This window comes from Tachypleus tridentatus, chromosome 9, assembly GCF_004210375.1.
Source record: "Tachypleus tridentatus isolate NWPU-2018 chromosome 9, ASM421037v1, whole genome shotgun sequence".
Taxonomy (NCBI): Eukaryota; Metazoa; Arthropoda; class Merostomata; order Xiphosura; family Limulidae; genus Tachypleus; species Tachypleus tridentatus.
In genome coordinates this window covers 31,820,988-31,841,262 of record NC_134833.1, presented here as the reverse complement: position 1 = coordinate 31,841,262, position 20,275 = coordinate 31,820,988, and the positions used below count along the sequence as shown (strand labels likewise).

At 31.9% G+C, this 20,275-nt stretch overlaps 1 protein-coding gene across 8 annotated transcripts in view; it reads left to right on the top strand.

The window, feature by feature from the left end:
- Positions 1-20,275, top strand: part of LOC143224990 (uncharacterized) — a 40,668-nt gene that overhangs the window by 7,068 nt on the left and 13,325 nt on the right. For all 8 annotated transcript variants that reach the window (XM_076453587.1, XM_076453589.1, XM_076453586.1 and 5 more), the window contains exons 3-8: positions 4,386-4,565; positions 6,022-6,195; positions 7,418-7,603; positions 10,489-10,571; positions 13,361-13,478; positions 15,885-16,208. In XM_076453587.1, the coding sequence (XP_076309702.1) occupies positions 4,386-4,565; positions 6,022-6,195; positions 7,418-7,603; positions 10,489-10,571; positions 13,361-13,478; positions 15,885-16,208 (1,065 nt within the window). The remainder of the gene's footprint in view (positions 1-4,385; positions 4,566-6,021; positions 6,196-7,417; positions 7,604-10,488; positions 10,572-13,360; positions 13,479-15,884; positions 16,209-20,275) is intronic.

The window sequence follows — 20,275 nt, the reverse complement described above, 5'->3', positions numbered from 1 at the left end:
TGAGCTGTTGATACCAACTTATTATACAAACTTCATAACACTCTGAGTCATCCTGACATAATGAGAATGACTCACTCTGTCTGTTACTGGAACCTTCCACATTCTGAAGGTGATATCAAGGAAATGAGTAGCTCTTGTTCGATATGTACTTAGATCAAGCCTCCACAAATACAACTGATTAAAGCTACTCAGCACTTTTATAGACTTTATATGGATTTTAAAGGTCCTCTACTATCTGCAACTAAAAACTGATATCAACTCACAGTCATCAATGAGTTTTCATGATTCCCTTTCATATTTCCTTGTCTAACATCTCATCTGCTTCAGTGTTTATATCTTTATGACAGTTTTTCTCAATTTTTGGCATGTCTTTATACATGCATATTGACCATGGATCATCTTTTATGCTATTTGAACTTCAGAATTTCTGAGAAAGGAATTGCTACAAGTTGTGCCACTTCATATAACCATTCAGTTACTGTTATCCACTGCAATTAACATGATATCACATGAATGACTCTTTAAATTGCCTTGTTAATCTTCCAGTGGTACTTTGATATCAACTTGGCTTATGGTGTCAGACAAAGCTCTTCTTAAAAGACATGTGCAAAACCATAAAAATGATTCTTTTGTGGATGAAGTCCAAATTTTGGAGGCTAATCAGCAATATATAGATGTTCATCTTGCAAATGGAAGAACAACTACAGTTTCTGTTAGACATCCAGAAGAGAGACAAATGGAAATGGCTGACAACACCTGCATCCCATCACTTAGTTCCTTAAGTGGTAACCTATGCATGGTTCCTAGTGAACCATTTATGGACATTGAGGATAATACAAATCAAAATATGATAGAAGCATCATGTTGCTGTAATTCATTGAGTAACAGGAAGTCTCCTGATAGATTCAACTTATAACAGAGTGCCCATATGCACATATAATGTTAATGTTTCATATTCTTCTTTTTCTTGTTTTTGGTATCTACAAGTGTTTTTTTCAGGCATGGTAAATGTTCTGAATGTTCCATAATTATTCTTTTATGTTTAACCTAATAATATGTCATTACCTTATATTCTGAAACAGCAGATGGCACTTGAATTGCGCAGATAGCCTAATTGCTTTGCGCCATAAAACATTAAACCATCCAACCAACCAACATTTGAATTGTTAGATGAACATATGAATGTTGTTTGATGCATAATTCCTAACATATTTGGCTTAGTTAAATAAAGCCATATTCTGCTGTAATCTTATTATTATTGTTTTCATGGCTCAAATTGGTACAATATGATGTCAGCAAAACTGAAAAAAGCAAGCTGCGGTTGGTAATGTTCAGTATAAGAGAGTAGTTTTGAGTCATGAAAAGCCATCATATCTATCTCTTTCATTCTCTCTTTCTCTTTGAGCTTGATTCTAGTCTCAAACAAGGTTATACCATGATGAAGGGTATTAAAACAGATTAGATCGTGCTTTCAAACTATCATTCTCTCTTTCTCTTTGAGCTTGATTCTAGTCTCAAACAAGGTTATACCATGATGAAGGGTATTAAAACAGATTAGATCGTGCTTTCAAACTATCATTCTCTCTTTCTCTTTGAGCTTGATTCTAGTCTCAAACAAGGTTATACCATGATGAAGGGTATTAAAACAGATTAGATCGTGCTTTCAAACTATCATTCTCTCTTTCTCTTTGAGCTTGATTCTAGTCTCAAACAAGGTTATACCATGATGAAGGGTATTAAAACAGATTAGATCGTGCTTTCAAACTATCATTCTCTCTTTCTCTTTGAGCTTGATTCTAGTCTCAAACAAGGTTATACCATGATGAAGGGTATTAAAACAGATTAGATCGTGCTTTCAAACTATCATTCTCTCTTTCTCTTTGAGCTTGATTCTAGTCTCAAACAAGGTTATACCATGATGAAGGGTATTAAAACAGATTAGATCGTGCTTTCAAACTATAACCGAGTGATAATTGGTTATCACTATGATATTCTGCTAACGTCAAATTTCCCTATATTGATATCATAGCTTTGATAACAATGAACCAATCATATTGGATCATTACACTCTGAGCTACAAAAATGATTGTTGTATATGTTGTGAAGTGCATGCTGGGATCCAGTTAAGTTTGTTAAAACTTATATGATTTTGGCCTGGAAAACCTGAAGTGTGAGGAAAGAGAAAAGAATAAAAAAGCAGAGAAGCATTAGTGTGTGCAAGAAGTAACTAGTCTTCTGATATGATGAGAATTCCTGAATACAAAATTTTTATAAAGATTGAGGGAAATAAAAGTAGCCTTGTGCAATACCTTGTTGAAATTTTAAAAAAGAACTTTGCTCAGTTCTATCAGGTTGTTACCATCATCTTTAATAGTTCATTCAATGGTTAAAATGCTTGATGATAATTTTGAAAAATTAGATGGTGTTACTATGAAAAAAATGAAGAACTGACAGAAATATTATGACATTTGTTTATAGCATAGGAAACTTTGGCTATGACAACAGAAGTAATGATGTAACACTTAACTGTTAGAATGTTCATGTAACTGTAAGTTTATAAATATCTTACTGCACAAGATGCTAAATGTATTCTAGCCTATGCTACTTGCAATTAAGTAAAATTTGAGCAGATCATTTTAATGTACTTCTGTATTTAAAATGAAATATGTGAAAATGTAGTAAGTACCTTGTTGTTCACTAATAAATATTGTGTTTTGAATTCACAAACTTTACTTGGTCCTGTCATTACACTGGCCAAGTTTGACTTGTTTATGCAAAACTAATTTTTTGTACATCTCTTTTGTTTTGATAATTTTATGTGTCTTCCTTTTTATCATTTCATATTCAAATACATTTGTTTTCTAGGCTTATATGATTGTGTAGGGATCAGTGAATGAAGAGGGCTAATTTCCTGAATTCTATGCTTTTCTGTTCTGTTTTGTTTTCAAGTTAAGTTTCTTGACATTTTCCAAGTTCATGATTGAAACTTTCCTGACATATCTGTCTTTTATTATTTACAATGTTTTTTACCTTCTGATCTTCATCTAATTATCAATTAATTTAAGAGGTTTTTGGTTTTCAGTACTTTTAATTTTATTTCTATAAGGCTGGATTCTTTCTTTGTTCACTAGTTGAAAAAATAAATTTGCCATGAATGATGGAAAGCAAGTTATCTTTGTTTAGAGCAGGAAAATTTTCACAACTTTAATAAGGCCCCACTTTACTAAAAATATTGTATCCCCTCTTCCAACAAACACAAAAGCGTGACATATAAAATTACTTTTTTTTTTCTCATGTTGTATAAAGACAATCCATTTTGTTCATTATATAACTGTGCAGTATTGTACAGACTGTCACTATAACTTGGAAAAATTCAAAGTTGGGTGTGGTTTGTTTTCTGCTTTACAAGTATGTCTTTTTTTATGAAACTAAGAAACATTATAAAAATTCTTAAACTTAAAACATAAATATTAACCATGCACTATCAAGTTCATAAGATTCACTTTTAAACCCAACAAAAAAAAATTAAATTATGATGAAGTATCATCTGAATAGTTCTCCCCAGAAAGTTTGATCCATACTCTTCTGGCTGAGAACTTTTGGTTTAGAGCTTCATCAGCTGTTATACTTTTTTCTTATCCATGCTATCATGTTAGTCATCAGTAAAATATTTAATGCATTTCATTTGTATCGACCTTGATGGCTGCTAATCTGTTTTTGTCACACTGAACTTTTATTTTCTGTTCCAATTTTGTTATTAATTTTTGAAGTTGACTCAGCTGGTTTCTTTTGGCTTATCTTCTGCAGTTTGATTTGTTTTCTTTATATTAATGATTGTTCAAACTTGTAAGAGAAAATGTGTTTCCAAATAATGGATAAAAATGTGTTGTAATTTCTAATTAGAAACTATTGCAGCCTTAAACACTCTTATTCTATAAAATAATAGAAAATTATTGATATAAATGAAACTTGTACCATTAGTTTAACAAACAATGCATAAGGTTGGAAGATGTTTTATTTCATAAAACAATATTCAAGAGAGATACAAACAAAGCTACATATTATTTATTTGAATAGTTCAAGTAAACGTTTTCTTCAGATATGCTACCTTGTATCATTTTGAAATAAGCATGATCAGGTGCTTGAGTGTGAAGGGAGCATTTAAAAAGTTTAGTCACTTCTGCAGGTTTGCATCCATGGCTTGATAGTCTGAGATTTCTAAATATGCTAATTAAGGTAATTTTTATTTGTTAATTTTTGAATGTTTATTTAGAGCAATTTTGGACTTGAACCATTAACTCTGTACTGCACTAAGAATATGCTGTGGATAATTATCATAAAACTTTAATTCACAGTAGATTATTATTAATTTTTGCCATTTCTAGCCCAGTGCTTCTCATGGGATTTGAAGAATGCAAGAGGTCTTAAAATTATCTTGGAAGGAAATTACATGGAAGGAGAAAACTTACTATTTTTTTGTATTAGTGGCTATGATAGAGTTGAAAATGCTGTTATCACATGCAATTCTGGAATATGGAATACCACATTAATGCCCTGTCAACCAGGTATAGTATATTTTATATTAACATTTATGAGTACCAAGAAACTCTGCAGAGTGAAGTATGTTAATATTCAACCAAAAGCTTGTGCATGTCAACAAATACTGAGTAATTAATAGGCTTAACATCTACAATAAAGGTATTGGAAGCCACAGATTTTTTTTTGTTTTGATATTTCTCTTAGTTATTCCATTTGAGATTCCAAATCACAAAGGCCTTTTTTGCAGTGGCCTCTTGGAAACAAAAAATAGCTCTGAAATTCTATGTTTACACACCTCTGATTTGGAAACTAAACTGGATGAATTAAGCTTATGTGATTTTTTATCACAAATATTAAGCCTATTGCTAGTAAATTTATTTTTTTTGTTTGGGACAATCTATATGGACCAACAGGTTTCTTACTGTCCTTAACTTGAACATGATGCTGTGCAACTACCATTGCTGCCATACGTAAACAGCTTAATGTTATAAAATATAAAATTATTTTTTATTTTATTTTCAGGAATGTGTGTTAGTTCCATAACTATAAAATGTACATTATCTTTTAATGTGGTTATTCATTACTTAGGCTCTCTTCAGTTCAAAGATAGTAATATGTTGACTGGGTAACATCAGGATAAAGATAGTATTTTTCGTTGAGCTTGCACAAAGCATCAATACAGAAATGGCAGTCTAGTGACCAGTAAGTGTTGAGACAAAGATGACCATGATGCATAAAGGTAATAGTGATATTTATTAGTGAGTATGTAACCAGAAACATTTAGTGCAAAAATGTTGATTCAGCAACCAGTATTGTTATAGTTGTAACAGTTCAAGGTGATAATTCAGTTAATAGGAGGAAACGGTAGTAATGGTGATTACTAAATATTAACTTAGTAATGACTATTTAACAGCCAATAACAGCTCTATGGTAATAGTTTCAATAAACGAGAGAAATCAGTATACATTTGATGGTTCAGTGATCAGAGGGAAGAATAACAGAGATCTCAGTTAAGTTTGTTTGTTTGTTTGTTTTTGAATTTCGCACAAAGCTACTCGAGGGCTATCTGTGCTAGCCGTCCCTAATTTAGCAATGTAAGACTAGAGAGAAGGCAGCTAGTCATCACCACCCATCGCCAACTCTTGGGCTACTCTTTTACCAACGAATAGTGGGATTGGCCGTCACATTATAACGCCCCCACGTCTGAAAGGGCGAGTATGTTTAGTGGAACCCCCGACCCTCAGATTACGAGTCGCACCCCTTAACACTCTTGGCCATGCCAGGCCCTCATAGTTAAGAGATGTGAGGTAATGATTAAATCATCAAAGGGCACTAAGGTTATTATATGTCCTGTTTGAATACAGTATACAGTCATGTGAAGATTTTGTATTTAATATTTTTAAGAACATTTATCCATTATGTTTTACAATTTGTGAATAAACTAAAATGTATTTAATTTTGAAGCATATTAATCATTTTCAGCTAAATGTAACTATAGTCCTCCATCTGTTGTTAATGGCTTTACCACTGTGTTAAATGGTACTCATGGAACAACTGTCACCTATAGTTGCAACCAGTTTTATTCTCTTCAAACATCTGGTTCAATCCGGTGTTCTTATGGTAGTTGGATTGGTTCTCCAGCTGTATGCAAAGACAGTAAGTGTTTAGCTCTTTATAAATGATAATTTGATACTTTTTTTTTTACTTATTCTAAAAGCATTGGTATGTTCTGATAATTTAAAAAAAGTTATTTAATCTTAAGTCCATAAATGTTAATATTTTTGTTCTCACTTGTTCAACACTCTAATTGTACAAAATAATTAAAAACATTGTGACAGAGTCATAAAAAATTACTTGATGTTGTTTGCAAATTTTATAAAAAAAGCATTTTATATTTATTTCTAAACATATGAAACTGTTTTCATCCTGAAGTAAAAAATAATTTCTTGTAGTACTTGCTGTTTTCTAGAAAGTAAAATAATTTAACTGTAGATGTGTGTTATAGTTTGTGGGCATTTGGGCATAGCTTTTTTCTCAGTTTTCTCCTAGCATGTTCTCTAGTTAACATAACTAAAATCAAATAATCAACTTGTCATGTACTACCTTTCAGTAGTCCCAGGATTAAGAACTGTGAATTTAAGATGTTGACCTTATCTTTCATATATCAAACCAAAAATCCTCATGCATTTGTGGTTTAGAACTGAATATATTCTGTGCATTTTTAATCACTAGCTTATGTGGAACTGCAACATACTAAGAATAAGACAGAAGCTGGTTATTTGGTGTTACCTCAATGATCACATAACTTACTATTGCCCACTTGAAGAAACAATACTGCAAAAATTACAAATCTCATACCTTGTAGATTTTATTTTATATTAATGAACTTAGTTTTTCAATAAATATGACTTGATAAGGTATTAAATTATTTTTCACATTATTAAACTTACCTATTTATTATTTTTAAGGTTACTATTGTGAATATTAATGTTTTATGACTTTTTTTTTCAATGCTTAAATGTAAAATGTAAATGTAAACATATATTACCATTCATGGAATCTTTGGTTGATTTTATTCTTTTATGTTGAATTGCAAATTTCAATTCAATCTTTTATGTAATATTAATTAAATTTAACAACTGCAGAATGCATAGGAATAATATTTACTGCTTCACTGTGGTACCTTACTCTCATGTAGGTTTAATAATATTTACTGCTGTGCTGTGGTACCTTACTCTCATATAGGTTTAATAATATTTACTGCTGCACTGTGGTACCTTGTGGTACTTTACTCTCATGTAGGTTTAATGATATTTACTGCTGCTATGTGGTACCTTGTGGTACCTTACTCTCATGTAGGTTTAATCTTTGTCTGCAGCTAGATGCTACCCATCTGACCTCGTTCATTGGGATGGCTTCAGAACAAAAGGAATGAAAAATGTGTATTATAACTTTGAGACAGCACATGTTAGCTGTGAACATGGTTACAAGAAGATGGCTAACATCATATGTAACAGAGGAATCTGGACATCATTGTCAAGTAAACATTATCCGTGCAAACATGGTAAATTTCATCTTATAATCTTCACTCTGAAGAAACGTGAAAAACAAAAGCACATTTAGATGGCCAAGAAAGTTTATGTTGTGAATATGTATTAAGGTTGATTTTCCACTGAAGACTTTCTATAGTTACTTTAGTGCAAATAGCCACCACAATAATAATAATATTTTAAAATTAATATTAAGGTACCAAAATTTTTTCAGTTAGTTTATTTTGATATTATGGTATTCATGTTACTGATTTCAAATAATATAGGAAAATATGTATTATAAAAATGTACATTTAATGTGCAACTCAGGTCTTCTTACTTTCAAAACTTAATTTTTGGCTAGCATCTTTAAACTGTTAGTCTTCAGATATCAAATATAATACAAAATATAATATACCAGTGTATTCCAAACCTTCTCAGTTCATTGTACCCCTTTACAAAAAGAAAAACCTAACAGTTCCGTTTATTAAATAGTTAGATCCAAACAACTTAATACTTAATAACTATTTATGTTCTAACAACTTAGCAGCCATTTGAAAGAATAATACACACAAATTGAAAGTAAAAACAATATTTTTATTTCATTTTTAAATAATCACAAATATTAATGGGATGTGTGCACCTGTTAGGCACTGCACAGCTTCTCACACCTTGGAATCAGATTGGACACTGCCACCCTCATTTCCTATTACATATTGATTTTCATGGAGTACTAGCTTTTTATAACAGCAACTGCCAAAAATCCAGCTTTGCAGAGATATGGCATTGCAAATGGAATTAGGATTTTCCAAGCTTTAGCACTTAGCAGTGGATATTCATCTTTTACTGATATCCAAAACTCAGTTCCGTACTGCCAAATTTTATTTTCAAAGTTTTGTCACAAGATAGCTCAGTAAACTTTTCTTCTTCTGCAGAGGTAAATTCAGATGGGGCCTTAGCTTTGAATGGGTCTTGGATCCATGCAAACTTCTACATATCTTCTGGAAAGTAATTTTCAAACTAGTCACTGAGCTGTGTTAGGTGCTCCTTAAACAGAGATTTTAATTTGTGGTTCAAATCAGCTTCATTGGATGTAACAAATTGCTGCAACAGGGCAAAAAAATCTTTGCCACCATCTTCATTCATTTTTCTTCTTCATAGTAGTAACTTTTTTCTGAAGACTAAAACCTTCCCTGTGAGTTTCAGAATGTGCATGTTGCTTCCCTACAGAGAAAGATTCAATACATTCAGTTTTTCAAAAAGATCATACAGGTATGCTAATTTTGACAAAAAAATCAGAATCCAAGAAGTTTTTTAACACATTTTTGTTCCTCTTCTTCAATATTAGGGTAGAGTTCCTGTTGTAATTTGAACACACAGAACAGTATATTCCCATGGGAGAGCCATCGTGAGCTATAATAATACAACAACGATGTGTGCTCAGATCTTATATCCTCGCACAGTTTAAAAAAAAAAACACCTTCAACACATTTTCCAGGACTAGGTTCAGTGGAGGATTTGGGTGCTTTGATGCAAGGGTTTTCTTGTGGATTATACAGTGGGTCCACAGTGCATCAAGAGCTTTGCTATGTATGAGTGCCTGCAATCCTCCATAACAGCTGGATAAAGAGTGACCACCATCGGTACAGATGTAAATGCACTTAGTCTAGTCTAAGTTGTTTTCACACATAAAAGTGTCAAGGATTTCAAACAAGTCTTGAGCCTTTGCACCTGCAGTGATACTTTTACAAAAGAGAAGGTCTTCCACAATTTTGTCACCATCCACAAACCGTGTGTAGCAAATCAAGTGAGCATCCTTGTTACTATCTGTTGCCTCATCTAGCTGCAACCCAAATTCCTTCCTGTTCATTTTTACAATTAGCTGATCGTTGAGATCTTCGGCCATGTGTTGGATTCTGTGATTGATAGTATCGTTGGGTAAAGGCACATTTAAAAGCAGTCTTTCTGCAGATTCAGCAACCATAATGTTCACCATATCCACTGCAGCTGAATCAGTTCTTCTGTGATGGTGTGAGGCTTTTCACTTTTCACGACTCTGTATGCCATCTTGTAGGGTTCTAGCAAAGCATTGCTTGGTATAGATGCTCGTTTCACAAATGTATCTTTATGTTTTTTCAATTCTTTTAACTTTCTGGTAAAATAATCACAGGATTTACTAGCCATGTTAGGATGATTAGTCTCTAAGTGGTGTTTTAGTTTAATTGGAAGCATGCACTCTGGAGCCAAAACTTATAGACATAATACACACTGTGGACACTCTTCATAACTGACGTCTATGGAGTAAAATCAAAATCTAGATAACTATCGTCATATTTCTGATGTTTCCGTTTCTTCATGACTTTGCCACTGGTCTGTGGTTTGCCATCCTTTTCTTCACTCCCACACTTTTTATTAATGTTAAAATATCTTTCCACTTTTATGTACAAGGACTAAAAACCAACAAAATAATTCACTGAACTTCACTAGACTTTGCAGACACTTGATTACAGCACCCTTCTGTTATTTTTATTACTGATGGACCCAGAGAGTTGACAGGTATTTATATACAAAATCTAAGTAATGAGAAAGTTCAGGAAGTTTCTGGCATAGTTGAAAGTACAAGTAAGCAAAAACATATCTCAAACATTCAAGAACATCATTGAAAGGAATGTAGCTCGATCTAATGTTAAAACTGTGAACTACCTCAAGCTAGTAGTTCATGCAGTGTTTGACAGATGTTGATATCATTCTGTTTCCTTAGAAAATTTGAAATATTGCACCCTAGGGTTTCTTGGCACACAGTTTGGGAACCACTGTAATATGCAATTTTATATAATTGTTGATATTATGATATACTAAAATTCTAACCCCATAATTGAATGTGTTTTTATAATTTTTCAAGTCTTTTGTAATACCATAGGTTACTGCCATAAACCTGAAACTGATGGTGGAATTGTTTATGAAGGGAGATTTTGCCTTGCTTCTTTCTACTGTTATGAAAGGGTAAGTCTACAATATAAAAATAAAAGCATTTAATCAAAAGAAAATGAAAATATGATTGACATTACATTCCAATACATAAGCATGTTTCTATATGTTAATAAAAGATGAGAGAAACTTTTATATATTATGTAATTGAAAATAAAAAAGGAAATTTGTGAAACAATCAAAGTTTTGAACAATAAGGACATTTAATATGTACAAAAAAATGAGATTATTTTTATGTCAATAAAGACATTGCAAAAGTAAAACATTTAACATGATTACATATGTTAATATAGTTAGAGGCTAACTAGATATATAAGTTGCCATTGTTTGTTATGATCTTATATATTTCATTCTCGTCTATGAAGAACTGCTTCAGTAGTTGTAACTCTAAATGTTTACTGTGTATAAATAATTAGAAGTATTACTGGTTCATTAAGTACAGAGAAAAATTACTGACAACTTCTGTTCACATAACCATACAAGTATTAAGTATCTCTTGAATTGCTGAATTCTTTTAGCTAGTTCTACAGCAATGTATACTTCACCTGTATATCAAAAAACCCCAAGAATACCTACACATACTGCACCCACAAAGTGGCTGTCTAATATGTTGTTCCACAGCTATGAATAAACTAATTACAAAATATGTGTAGTGAAGAACTAGTAATGAAAAGTGAGACAAAGTGTGTTTTGAAAGGTAAGGAGTTGAAACTAATAAGAAGTTGAGGAAAGAAATGTTGAGCTGTACAAGTTAAAGTGCGTGTAAACGATTCACAAATGTTATAATTAAATCAGCATGATTTATAAGTCTGATAACAATAAACTACTTTTAATCAAGTTGAATAAGAAAGTTAATTTCCACATCATAGGACAAATGGTACTTTGACAATTTGTAACATAACTAGTACATCACAAAAAACACCAACAATAAAGTAACTACTAGTTGTTCGTTATTGGTAAGTTTTGAACATTTTATTTATTTTTGTGTTTCAGACCATCAGTTATAAACAGCTCAATGTTAGATTAAATAACATATACTTAAGAAATAAATAAAGAAAATTAAAAAATAGCATGGACAAAAAGTAATTAGGGAAACACAGTCAGAAGTTTCAGATGAGTAAGTGAGAAATTTTCAAATATAAATTCAAAGCATAGATCACATTTGTACACTTTAATTCAGTCCATGTTCTTGAGAAAATACAAGTGTATCATTAAGGGTATTGTATGTGTGTGTGTGTGTGTATATATATATATAATTATAAAAAAATGAAAAGTTTCTTTTAACTTGCAAAACAATAACAAAAATCAGAACTTTGGAACTGGAGCTAGATGTTTAAGATTCCAATGTATTCTAATCTATCCTTGTACAGACCAGCTAAAAATCTGTTCATTTTCTGGTATTACCTTGTTTATATTGGTAAAAAAAAGGTACTTTATAAACCTGTAATGGAGGAATACAACAATTATTCACTTCAAAAGTAACAAGGTTTATACTACAGTAATGTTGTGAATGGTAACTAATAACAGAGTTGTTTCTTGTCTCAAGGGACTTCCTGACATCTGGAACCATTTTGTTACTGGCCATTCTAATGACGTTTATGTGGTTAATGTGATCATTAATTACTATTTCTACATTGAGCTGCTTATTGGTAGATCACATGATTGGCATACAGAGAAATTTATAAAAACACTTGTTTACAGCTTTTTATTGTTAGCTCAGTTTCAGACTTTACATAAACAGTTTTAAGGTGTACTGGATATGATTGTAGACACACTTCAGATACAATTCATGCATCCTTAAAACATAAAGCAGCCTCAGTTAAAGTTCAAAGAACTTGACTTACTATATTTCTGTATTTTCCAAGTATGAAGTACAAAATATCCATGGCTAAAACTGTCCAGTGATACAGGCTAGCACATTCATCTTCCTCTGCTCATTGTAACCATAATTAACTTTATTAACACTTTCTTAAGCAATATGATTAATCAAGGTGTTTCTCAGCCTTTCAAACAAGTGGTCCATCATTTCCTGACTTTGTTCTTATTATCTGCAGACTTTTTTAAGTTTGAAATGCCTAAAAATTATCATTACATATCTTGATTTTCACTACAAAGTATAAAACCTTTTCACTGACACTGCATTCTATTCTCAGACCTCTGACAAAAATCACATTGAGGAATTAACATAAACAACTTAGTTTTAGGAAATTGATATCAAGTGCAACAGATAAGAGATTGATGCTTATGTACTTTATTTTTAAATCATCATTTTTATTTGTTTAAGTGAATATTTAAACAGTTCTTTGTCTACCTTCCTGTTTTGCTCTCTAAAATATCTTATGGTAAACCCTTATCCCTCTGCAACAGTTGGTATTATAAAGGGCACTAGGGTTGTGAGATATGTTTCTCTCAAAGTTAAAGCAGCAATAGTAAAGATTTTGAATGCGTTTGTTGAATAAAATTTTAAGTTCATTGTAATATGAATATCTTGACAGCAAGGATATGTTCACTGCTTTGTAGTTTCATGTCTTTTGATTATATTGTTGTCTGTATTTTGTATTATTTATTAAAATATTTCTTTGGCTATAAAAATATTCTTCCTTACAGCACAATAAAAATATAGTAATAATCTTCTGTCTGTTGTCAGTTGAAAATGTTTATATGCTGCATCTATTTGTAACTGTTGTATTTATTACTTTTTGGTTTCTTGCCTATGACAAGTGTTAAAGTATTTAAAGTATCTTTATGTAAAACTTACCATTGTCATGTAAGGGAAAATTGGAGGTAACTTTGAATTTATGCAGGCTAACAGTAAATACTACAAGGAGGGTGAAAAATTGTACTTAACTTGTAGCCAAGATGGAGTTAAAGCTCAGATGAGATGTGAAAAAGGAAAGTGGACACCTAATCTAAAGTGTAAAGGTTTGTAACAACAAAATTTACCATTCATTCCTTGCTAAATTTTTTGTGGCATCTGTATTTAAACATTTTGTCTGTCAGCTCAACAAATATCATCAACTTTTACAATTGTTATTGTAATTTGCATTATGAATATGTTTTTAATAATATGATATGTTTTGAGCTTGATCCTACACCATATTGGTGTCACTCTGTGTAATAGACTACAATTTGCATGTAGTTTAAGTTCTCTATACTTAAATAAAAACCAGTTACTATTTTAAATTTAAATTTCTGGTGTTTTTAAAATAATAAGATTGGTTTGTTGTGAGATAGTGTTTTACATTCATTGTGTGACCTAGTACGTTTTTAGCTAAATAACAGGTAATTTGTGCATATTACAGAATTAACCATTAGAACTATCTTGTAAGTTGTATAGCTAATCTTTTTACTGATAACTAGCTATGCTAGATAGTTGCAGTGACTTGTAGAAAACTGTCTAACATCAAAAAGTGGCATATTGTAGTGAACTTGAGAATTATGGGAAAAAAAAGACGACAAAAGCAATATATCTGCTTGGATTCTAGCTTTCTTGTACATTAGCCACAAAATAATGTCTCATCCAGAGCTTCTGACTGAATACGGTGATGTTAGATGCTAAACTGTAAATAGTACATAAACATGCAAAAAGAAACACAATCAAGTGTATTTCCATTTGTGAAGTTCCAATGAATAAATTAAGCACAAAATTATCTAATCTTTGCAATAATAGGGTTTTGAGGGACTAGTATTTGGAAAGAAAGGTGTAGTGAGTTGTTGCAAGTGAAATGAAAGTGACTAAACATGGTTAGGACTCGTAATAAAACAAATGTTTTATTGAAAAAAAGAAGACACTGAAAACTGGCTTCTTATACAGGTAGCTGGACTATTGTGTTGTTTTACTTTAAATTAAGTGAAAAAATATATGAATTTCAAAGACTGTATTTTAATATAAAGCAAAGAAAAAATTGTATTTAACAAAAGAGAAATTGAAATTAACTTAAAATTATTTGTAAATGGGGTTGTAGTCTAAAGAAAAAGAAAATATACATACACAATCAACAAATTGAAACTAAATAAAAACATATCTGAAAACATGGTTAGGTTTCACAGGCACATTTTGGCTCCTCCAAGTCAGAAATGAGTCTCCTGGGTAAGCCATACGGATTTACAATTTACCTTCTTTATTTAAATGATTCAGACACAGTCATCTGAAAGTAACTCTGATACATTTGACAAGTGTAGAGTAGTACTTTATACTCATGACACAATACAAAATAAGAATTTGTAAAATGTGGGATGACATCTCCAACACTGAACATGCTCTCCCTTTCAGTCATAGGGGCATTATAAGGATTGGTGGTGGGTGGTGTTGACTAACTGTCTTCCTTCTAGTGTATCCCTATTTAATTAGGGAGGGTTAGTGCAGATTGCCCTCATGTAGCCTCAAAAGAAACAAACAGTTGAACTAGCACATGACTCTAACTTGGTTTAGTATATTATGAATTAGAATTTTAGTAAAGTGAAAAAACACTGTACAGTAGAATGAGATATGTGGTATATGTATATCACACCTTCAAAGTATCTCTTATAAATATGCCAACCTTGCTGTTAATGGTCAGTTGCAGTGAGTGTTAGGATACTCATATAATGAATGTTATAATCCTCAAATATTTATTAAACAAAAATGTTGAGCAAATGTCATTATATATAAACATTTGTGTGTTTGTATGTGTAAAGCTGAAACTAAATATTGTTTCCTCATAAAAATTTATGTACTGTTAAAAATATGATGAAAATAGTACTATTACCTTCCTGTTGTACTTAAATGTGAAATTTACAATACATTGTATGTAGCTGTACAGAGTAGTAAATGACAATTGTGTACATTGTTTATGTGGAATATAAAAGTAAACACACTTAAAACTCATTTACTTTAACTCTCATTATAGATTGAATTTAATTGGAGAACTTTTTTTGTTTGGTTCCACATGACCACTTTTTATTATCTCTAACTTATTTTAAGCTGTGTCGTTATTTAAACAAACTAAACTCTTTGTTATACAGTAAGATGCATTTATTTCTGGTCTAACTGACACAGAACTATAATGTTTTCACTGTATTTTTAGAATTCTCCTGTCTTTTGTTTGGTATTGAAGTGACTTTTAACACTTGTTACTTAATTCATTATTGGGGTTTAGACCATTAGACCCGAAATATAATTTCAAGATTAAATAAAAAGGCAAAAAAGTATTCATAAAATCATAACCTTCGTAAGTTTGTAATGCAGCTGTTGTTTTATTGTTACTTTGCTATGGTGTATTAATTTTAATCTTAACATGCTGTGTTTGTTTTCCTGCTATGTATTAATGTTAATCATGATATTCATAGATTATGAACTAACAGAAACCAAGATACTTAACTTAAACAGAAGTACAACTACTTCAGAAACCAAGTTTCATGCTTCAAACCACAAATCGATTGTTTGGAAGGGGTTTGAAACACATTGTAGAATAGGAGTCCATGATAAACATTTGAGAATATACAAAGCTATTGATGGCATTCGTTTGAAAAGTGGAGACAGAATCAAAGCTGGTACCAGAATTGTCTTTCATTGTTCACATGTTGGGATTATGCGATTAACTGGAGTCAAAGAAATGTACTGCTATTCTGGAAAGTGGACTGAAGAATTTCCTTATTGTTTTGTTCCTACAGGTTAGTTTATATTTTGTATGATTAAACATGTTTTATGAAATTCAGGTTCAAAATAACGTATATTTGTTATTGATTTCCATTTCTACTCCACGTGTACAATGGTAAAGGATAAATAAATATATATATAATTTTTTGCTTATGAAGTAATCAGAGAATAAACCATGAAACTAATATAAAGTATGAAACATAGTTGGTCACTTTAAATAGAGAATGTTAGTGGTATAGATTTTAGTTATGTTCATATTTTTGTACTCTTTCATAGCAAAACATTTTCAGTGCAATGAACAGAAGCAAGTGATCTGTTCTAAAGGCAACCTGTGAAATCTGCTGGGGTGTTTTCCATTTCTCATTGACATGGGAGTGGTCTCAATCATAGCACATGCTTCTGAGAATTTTGTATATAATATAATGATTTCATTTGTTTTATAAGCATTTTTACTTACTTCATGCTAAATTTACAGTGATTCAGATTGAAGATTTAGAGAGATCTCATTAAAGTTCTTTGCTGTATACTTTTGCCATGCTGATTTCGCATTTTTATAGACTGTGTTAGCATGGCTTCAAACTCTTAGAGATAATAGAACTAGAGGTACTTTGGAGAGAGAGAACATTCAACAAAGCTTTTTCTCCACTTGACTCATAAGCACTTGTCTAAGTGTTATACCTTAACTATAATTGTGTTTTTTTGTAATAAATATTGGGATTGTTTAAAACAAGTAAACACTTTTTGTATAAAGACTCACTCATAGGTAGAGAGAACTTAACCCTGATCTATTCTCTTACTTTGATAGTTCCTTCAGGTTGCTCTGAGAAAACCAGAGCACTCAGAGAATACTGTGTAACAGGTAAGAGTTATGGGGAAGCCAGCTGCATATTGTTATGGTGTTCGAATGAATGGGGCAGTCTTTATATGATCCCAAGACAAACACCAGTTAGAGTAGAGCCACCCTATCTCTGGTTGCTGCCATGAGACAGTCAGGAGAGACTAGGAATGCTGTTGGCAAACAAGCTATTAGCGTAATTTATAATTGTGCCTCCTATGCTCTATGTTAATCAGAAATCTGAAGCTGATACCATGAGTCAGAAGATGATGAAAGGAGAGTGTTGTATCATCTTAACTCAACTGATGATGATACTAATCTGGCATTGCGTGATGAATGAAATGAGGACATGCCCAGTGAGATACAGGATAGCTCTAGTGGTTGGACAAGGCATACATAATTCTCTCTTGAGTGATGAATGAAATGAGGACATGCCCAGTGAGATACAGGATAGCTCTAGTGGTTGGACAAGGCATACATAATTCTCTCTTGTGTGATGAATGAAATGAGGACATGCCCAGTGAGATACAGGATAGCTCTAGTGGTTGGACAAGGCATACATAATTCTCTCTTGATCATTATTGCTGCAGTTAACTGTCATATCAGCAGCTAGGACAGTCCATTGATCAAGAAGCTACTAACAGAAAGTAATTAGTGCTCGTTGGTTTCAGAGCTTTTAGTTAGTATTGTCCAACAAAGTATATAAACTGTATATTGTGACTACCACTTAGTTACCAGTAGTTAAAACAGTTGTTGATTGTAAAATCATTAACAGAAAGGAACTCATGATCATTATTTTCTAAGCTATCAAGTGATGTTCACCACACAATGTATGCATTGTACTATGTAGTTTTGCATTTGATTATAAACAGTTAGGACAGTCCACTCTTTAAAAAAGCAATACTGAAAGGGCTTTGTAACCCTTGTTTTCCAAGGTATTGGGTAGTAGTGTTTTGTCAATAAAATGTATGGATTATGTTTTGTGACTACCACTTAGTCATCAGTAACTTAAGATTATTGTTGATCATAAGATTAACAGGACAAAAATAGGCTTTTCAACCTTAACTTTTTGAGCTGTCAGGTGGAATGTTACAGGCAATATCTGCAATATATCAGTCGTAACTGCTTAGTTACATCAGTTAGGATAGCTAGTATTGGTAGATGTAATCCCCAAAACACACCAGATTTGTGTGACTAGATATGTTAGCTAGTAATTCTAAAAATTAACTGAAAGGCTTTTTTGATCCTTATTTTTGAGCTGTTAAGCAACTTTCTATGTTTTATGATGAATGCTCATGATCTAACAAAGTTGTGAACATTTTCAAGAATCATTTACGTACTGTTTGCTAGAACTTCTCAGTACATGTGGACATACATAAAAGCTTTTATAGCCATTTGTGGGTGTTGTGCTTTCAGTCAGCATATAATGTAAATTATGGTGCAGTGAATTTGAAAGGAATGGGTATTATCTTATTGGATTTTTCTGTGCTTGTTTTTCTGTGATACTGACTGTAATGAGTGGATCAAATAATGCAAGGAGATACAATAAGTTAGTTTATGTTTAGCATTGGCATCTATATAAGACAGTCTAGGTTAGTGAGAGAATCTCTTTGATATATATAAGGTAATAATGAATTCAGTTGAATTATGCCACGTTCTTTATTTCAGGATCCTAGTAACTAAGTTGAGTTTCACAGTTTACATATAGCAGCACTTTACCAAACTGAGTTGGTTAACACAGTAATGGAGCAGTGAGTCCACTTAACTAGTATACATGGTGATGTATATTGTAGAAATATAAGACAGTATATTTATTAATGAATTTGTTTTTGGTGTCACATATACGCATGGATGAAACATTAAACAACATTATTCACAAGTGTTATATAACACAAGTGAATCAATCACTAAAACTACAATTGAAAAACAGCATTCGAGTGAAGACAGGTCCGTGATCAGGATTTAAAATCTTAAAGTACAAGTTTAACTATGCTTGTTTGCCTTTGAAGCATTGTTTGAAGATACAAAAAACCTGTTATTTTCTTTAAGAATGTTATGTTTTTGATATTTAACCATTTGGCATGTAGTGAGTTTTAATGGGGTTTTAACGGTTAGACTCATCCTATGACTGCCAAATAGAGTAGTAGCTAAGACGTTTTTATTTGGATCAAATTGAATTATTTTTGACTTGGTGAAATTTTGTGTGTGAAATAAAATTCACAAATGGTAATGGGTTTCATGCCAATGTTAAATTTCATATACCAATTAATGAAAATATTGCCAACAAAAACAGTTTGTTTTCTGATTAGTTTTTACTTTTTATTGTTAGATGCAGTCATAAATTAATGTATGAGAATGCAGACTATGCACCAAAATCAAGAAATAACGGCTATGTGGCTCTAACTGGGCTGACTTGTGTCTGAAAGAGGTAAAAAAAATAGAGAAAAAAAAGTATTACTGTTTAAGAGTTTCCATGGTCAGAAAATTGAGGTTAATGGCTGAATGGTGGGCAATATGGTTTTCATTATCTGTGTAGGAACCAAAGTTTAGTCTTGTCCCTATTTCTTTCCTACTGAATCCAGGTTTTTTTCAAAAATAAAAAACAGGTAATAGTAAAAGTAACATGGTTGTATTCTAGAATTGTTATGGATCATCATAACGTAAGTGATAACCTCAAAGACCATAAATGTATTATGGTCAAGAATGAGAGTGAATGAAGCCTGAGTGGGTTTGGAAGATCCACATATGTGAGAATACATTGTTTACAAGCAGTACATAAATGAGTACATGTAAGCCTGTAGAAATGTCACTTTACAATGATAATAATTTTAGCACTTTACTTCTAAAGGGAATTTTGTTGTCACTGGGTTATTAAAATGTTATTCTACACTTTTGACCAAATTTTCTGGCCAGCCAGAAATCATATCACTTTCCTTTTTCAGTATGAACTCTTTCTAGTTAAAGCAAAATTCTTAACTCTCTGGTTATGTTGTTTTTCAACTATTCAGTTGTGCTTAAGATTTTAGGGGTTAACTTTGTTTATCTCAGCAAAGCCCATTGATAAAGATATGTTATTAATGATGCATTGAATAGGAGAAATCTGATCAAAAGCTATCACTGAATTCACTCCAAAGTCACCAACTAGGACTACAAGAGCCTCTCCCACCACTGATTACCAAAAGGGACTTCAACAGAACTAGAGACATCAACAGGATCAAGTCAGCTGATGATAAAATTCCTCACAAC